Raw genomic sequence first — 5859 nt, 5'->3', positions numbered from 1 at the left:
CGATTAGAATTTGTCTATATGGCTATATATAGTTTGTTCAGCTGCAGTGTACAAGGTGACCTGTATCTATTTTCAAATGGACACTTTGTGATATCTTAATTAATTCACAACGCAAACTTGTACAGATACAACGAGTATATCTCTGACAAAAGTCCACTGTGCCATGGAAAGCAGACATTGTATTGCCCTGTAGCTTTGGCTCATGCAGGATCGCTATACTAGCTTGGCGCCATAATTAGTGCTGCTGAGGATTAATTATTGCAGCTTCTTTACAAATTATATATATAAAGCTATGTGCGGATTCTTCCTTGAATGTGACCTGGCAGGCATAATAGATGTCTTCGTCCATGATCATTTGGGTTCAAGTCTTAGACCTGACATCTGTATCTACAGCATTAGCAAACAGAGTGTTTATCTTCTTGACTAACAATAGCAATGGAAATAATTTCAAACAGCCAAAAAATTATAGAGTCTCGAAGCATCTAATGACCCCGTGTTGCAGATAAAAGATTTGAAAACAATCGAAAGAGGAACGAATGATTTCTGATTCATGGCTTTCCACGATTGACAGTTGCATGCTGGTGATAACATCATTCACCATATGGCAGAGAAGAAACACTAACTGCAGGATCTAGTATATCTTATGCTATGCTAGAATCAAGGTTCCATTTTGAGAGGTCAACACTTAGAATGGAGAAGACTGAGGTGACTCTCGATTTCGTTCTCGTATGCGACTAAATGCATTAACAACAGTGCAAATGAGAAAAGAAGAAACTCTTATTTACGTGTGACTACAGCAGAATGGTACAATATTGTGTCAGACTATGTATATAGTAGAGCTAGATTAACCATCAGTAAAAAACAGTTTCCTGTTCACACTTTCCCTAACTTCCTGTTTCTCTACGTCTTTCGATGCTAACGTACAACAATCTATAACCTATAGCATCGACTCAAGAGCACAACAATGTTGCAAGTTATATCTATATACAGTGCCTTTAGGTAGCTAGGTTACCCAATACGTTGAACAATGTGTTGAAAAAGCCACTAAAATGTGTAGATAATGTTTAGAAACTGCGCAAAAACAAACGTAGAATTGACATTACACAGGTTAGAAATATGTGAGATACCTGTTGTAGAAGCTATAGCGCTTGCAATTGTAGGCATGACTACCGCTTGTACCACTGCCATGAATAATTGCTCATGGTGAACTAAACATAGGTCCATGAAAATGCATTACACACACACACACACACACACACACACACACACACACACACACACACACACACACACACACACACACACACACACACACACACACACACACACACACACACACTCACAATAACTAGACTTTACACAAAGACTTACTGTTTCCGCTTCCTTTCTCCGTTTACGACTTTCCTTCAGTTTCTGAAACCCTTTACGCACCTTCAAGAAAACGTAATATTACCAACATAAAAACTAGCTCCTAAAATTGAACTTTGATGACAACCACAAACCCCATTATTTAGAACGCAATGAAAAATAAAGACAAAAAGACCCTGTTAAATAAAAATACATGTAGGTCAGAAACAACACTCATATCAATGACAGCAATACATTCAGTTAGAACATACCTGCAAACTGTTGAAGATAGTGAAAGTGTGTGCCAGATACACAGACAAGCTGTCAACTGCAAACACTCCAATGATCCAAGTAAGTCCCAGAATTGGTAATAACACAGCAATAGCTCTCAAGCTGGCCCTTCAAACACCACAAATAATTAAATTCATTTATAAATGTAGGCATGAGTGTCTGTGTGTCTGTGTGTGTGTGTGTGTGTGTGTGTGTGTGTGTGTGTGTGTGTGTTTGTGTGTGTGTGTGTGTGTGTGTGTGTGTGTGTGTGTGTGTGTGTGTTTGTGTGTGTGTGTGTGTGTGTTTGTGTGTGTGTGTGTGTGTGTGTGTGTGTGTGTGTGTGTGTGTGTGTGTGTGTGTGTGTGTGTGTGTGTGTGTGTGTTTACAAGAATCTGATTGATTGTAATGTTGTTAACATTATCTAAACATCCACACAAACGCTGTATCACTTTATAACTTGTTTCCTTTCCCGCATGTCAGATTTCCCTTTGGACTCTATGACAATCTTTAGAACAATGACGAAAATCACAAAGTTTGCCTAATACCAATCACAGTCACAACTTTACCATAAACACTAACACAAAGTTAAATATACCAAAATTATTGCAATCATAGGCGCAATGAAAGCATAAATAAGTCCATAATGATGAGTGAGAAAACAACTAAATACAAAGAAAACCAATAAAACAAAGGAGTTATAATCATAATGGTTTTTACAAAAGCCATATTTCTAACTTTGCTGAATGTAAACATAGTTAGATAGTCTTATTCTATAAAACCAATCATTAAAGGTAACTTACTAGTCATAAGAGCCATAGTCGTCGTGCTTAATTCCAACACTAATAGCTACAACAACAGCTGGAAGCCCTGAACAATAAAACAGATTTACAAACTTTATATATACCTACACTTTTCACTCCAAAATGTAAGTACATACACAAAACAACAGCAACAACAACAACAACTACAATAACAACAACAAACATTCTTAGCTAATTTTCAAAGCCAAATGTCAAAGAAGATCGAGTGTCACTCACCCCATCCCAAGGCAAGAAATTGCCGGTAATAAGTCTTCCCACTGTCAAATATAACAACTATCATCAAGTAAAGTAGGATTCCTTCACACAACATCCAGCAAAATGCAGCCAGAAACAGATAGTGCATTATAATGGTCATTGCTTTGCATGTAGCCTGAATTCAACAGATTGAATGTATACATGCAATCTACATAATATTTAAAATCACTCTCAATCATACCCGATTGCTAGATTGATCTATTCCTGCTAGAAAGAACGTAACAGCTAGAGTCAGAGCAATAAGGAAATTGATGTTAACAAAGTTCTTCTGAGGATATAAATCCGACCTTAGAAAACAGCATTAAAACACATCAGTAAATGATAAAACTACATAAGAGACCTGAAGTAGATGAGACAGATGAGAGCTAAAACCATACAAACAAGAGATATTCCGCAACCAACGTAAGTAATGTACCTCAAACTGTCTGTGATCTATGTATACACATCAATGACAGATTTCAAGAATTATGTGACATACCCGTTTGCAATGCAGTTATAATTACCACAGCTCCCTGAACTGACGTAAGAACACTGAAACTGGTAAGGTGAGTGCTGCTGCATAAAATGTTTCCTTCTCCAAGTATTTCTGTTGTAACACCATTGGACGACCAAGTGTTGCTAAATACAAGTACATAACAGACATACACAATAATACTTATATAAACTATACCTTTTAAATTGGTAGTAAGCACAACGAAACTCAGAGTTATTCTGAAACTATAACAAGCACATTGTGCTACCGTTGACACACTAAGGCACGTACTTACAGCAATCTACCTCTACATTTGTGTATCTGATGTCGATAGGGTTTGGCAAGTTGTAGTTTAGACTATCCAGTTTTCCAACCTCCAATATCGACAGTGAGACAACATCAGTGTGTGGCAAATCATTTGCCATCTTCCTATACATGAATGTATACCATCATAACATATCTCAATTGTAAAATCCGACTTTGTTAGAACACAACACCTCAAGTCACCAATTGATCGATGAGACAAGTCTTCAGATGTCATCAAAGATGGAGGCAAGAACTCCTGCACGCCTTTTAACACAACATTAGAAACAGCAAGTTTATCAGCACCTGGAACACAGACACAGTTACAAGAATCTATAATCAATACAATGTTCTGATTGTTCCAATTATTACCAGTCTCTTTAAGGAGATATGACAAAACACTTGATGAAATATACGATGAAGAGTCCTTCGTATTATCAATGCCATTTCCAGCTGAAAATTCACCATCGAAAGAAATCGGTTGGACCATTGACTTGGTAACAGTCGTAAACGTTAAAACTGAGAAAACAGATGTCACAAATTGATGTTGTTCCCATTTCAGCTTAGAGAACAATTGCTTAATACCTATATTATCAGTTGCAAATTTTATAAGTTTGTTGTCATCGTTTGGCATAGAAGAGGAAATCAATCGACCAAATCTCTCCATGGATTCCACAAAAGCAGGAGCTCCATTATTCTAAACAAAAAAGACATTTGATGCAAATAATTGAACACAGACCAAATGCAGCAAAAATTGAACAAACAGAGTTCAGGCTAAGCCATGCAGTTTGATTGTTGGTGTCCAAAAGTTTTCCTGAAGCGTTGATGTGTCCCTAACAAATACCAGAATAATAGTACAACATGCTACCAATAGCACCATTATAGCATAACAATTCACAGCAATGTAATTGTCAGTTGGGATAAAATTCTTCTTTGTCTTCAATATCTCCTCTTGAATAGAAACTAGAAAAGTCAACACCTTGATACTATCATCCACATCAGAAGAAGTCAGATTCTGATCAGAAACAAGATTAGATAGCTTAGAAACAATACTATCGCCAATTGCAGAAGAAAATGTGTCTGAGGAAATATTAGTTGCCTTTAGAACAAAGTAAACAAGACATTACTTGTTGTTCCACAATATTCTAATAATACAAAGTCAACTTACTACAGTAAGCAACTCGGAAATTGTAGTAGTATTAGAAATGGCAACCAACGTCGGATCTTGATTGTAAATGCAACAAACAAAACAATTCATGTGTTGACATACTAAATAACTGCAACATCAAACTGACCAGCAACACCATTATCGGCGTCTGTTACATTGACAGTGTAGAAAGCAGTTGTGGGAGCCAACTCCTCCTAATCAACATAGATGTCAGGACAAACATCACTAACAACGGGACTGTTGTCATTCACTTCAATAACACTAATCTTCACAACAGCTGTCGCATTCAGTTTAGGAGAGCCAAAATCCTCAGCAAAAAGATCAACAAGAATCACCAAAGAGTATAACTGAGTGATTTCCCGATTCAGTGTGTTGTTGATTACAACCTCTCCTGATGCCAAATCTGGTATATCAAAGTCTCCGTTTGTGTTTCCTGCAACAATCTTGTAAGTCTCCAGACCAGGAGGAAATGATGGATTTTCAATGAATTTTGACAAGTCTGTTACAACATTACCAATTGGTGTGTCCTCTGAGACATAAATGGAGTAAACAGAACGATTGTAACGCACATTTGCAAACTCACAAAAATCAGATCTAAGAGTGTTATCAAAAGTCGACAGTGGATTGTATCCCGTTGCTCCAACAGGAACATTCACTGCTGCAACACCTTGCAGTCGAGTTGAAGTTAGAGTGACTCCTTGCACTGCACTATAGTCAAATGGAGTCCTACTCACATTCGCCACCATAACCTTTAATCTTGACACATCCGTTTCCTTCAATTGATCGACAGTATATTGAACTAAGTTCAGACCAATACCTTTTGAAGAAATAGGCGTTTTCACTTCAGCACGAAACCTTCCAGTTCCACCTTCCGGTTGTAATTCCCAGAATCCACCATACGGAATGCTGGGTACCTGAAGAGTTGAAGCAGGAATTTGCACAGACTTGTAACCCACTTGAAGTTGAGATTGCGACCATTCTGCCGACATCTTTTGATCGTGGTGTGATACAAGGATAAAAGGCAATGTTTGAGCATCACTAGCAGGAACACATCCTCTTCCTTCCATCGTCACAATTATAGTTAACGTACAGTTGTCATTGGTTGCACTTACAGGTACCACAGTTATATTTGTAAGAAACCTAATAAGACCAAAGTACGCCTGAGTCAAAAAGTATGCATCGTTCGAGTCTATAAATCCATCCAAGTTGGCATCAAGCTCACG

General features: G+C 37.6%; 1 protein-coding gene across 1 annotated transcript; it reads right to left on the bottom strand.

Moving 5' to 3' along the window:
- Nucleotides 1-759: 759 nt before the first annotated feature.
- Nucleotides 760-4726, bottom strand: LOC134186507 (latrophilin-like protein LAT-2). The gene is made up of 20 exons (XM_062654493.1): nucleotides 4637-4726; nucleotides 4367-4567; nucleotides 4233-4301; nucleotides 4054-4165; nucleotides 3841-3987; nucleotides 3663-3774; nucleotides 3471-3594; nucleotides 3364-3410; nucleotides 3197-3311; nucleotides 3034-3125; nucleotides 2875-2980; nucleotides 2655-2808; nucleotides 2418-2484; nucleotides 2213-2279; nucleotides 2067-2155; nucleotides 1620-1746; nucleotides 1503-1544; nucleotides 1372-1431; nucleotides 1128-1208; nucleotides 760-1071 (listed from the first exon to the last, which is right to left on the bottom strand). The coding sequence occupies exons 1-19, from the start codon at nucleotides 4724-4726 to the stop codon at nucleotides 1167-1169; spliced, it is 1863 nt and encodes a 620-aa protein (XP_062510477.1). The 3' UTR covers nucleotides 760-1071; nucleotides 1128-1166.
- Between the last annotated feature and the right edge of the window lie 1133 nt (nucleotides 4727-5859).

Source organism: Corticium candelabrum, chromosome 11 (genome assembly GCF_963422355.1).
Source record: "Corticium candelabrum chromosome 11, ooCorCand1.1, whole genome shotgun sequence".
Classification (NCBI taxonomy): Eukaryota; Metazoa; Porifera; class Homoscleromorpha; order Homosclerophorida; family Plakinidae; genus Corticium; species Corticium candelabrum.
Note: the sequence above shows the minus strand (reverse complement) of the source record. Positions and strands in the feature narration are given on the sequence as shown.

What these genes read in the sequence shown, in the direction of transcription:
- LOC134186507 (XM_062654493.1), bottom strand. Translation starts at nt 4,726, where the DNA reads ATGAATTGTTTTGTTTGTTGCATTTACAATCAAGATCCGACGTTGGTT. An exon ending in TTTCCGAGTTGCTTACTGTA is followed by an intron (nt 4,568 to 4,636) that starts GTAAGTTGACTT and finishes TTTGTTCTAAAG; the next exon opens with GCAACTAATATTTCCTCAGA. An exon ending in ATCTGTCTCATCTACTTCAG is followed by an intron (nt 2,981 to 3,033) that starts GTCTCTTATGTA and finishes CTGTTTTCTAAG; the next exon opens with GTCGGATTTATATCCTCAGA.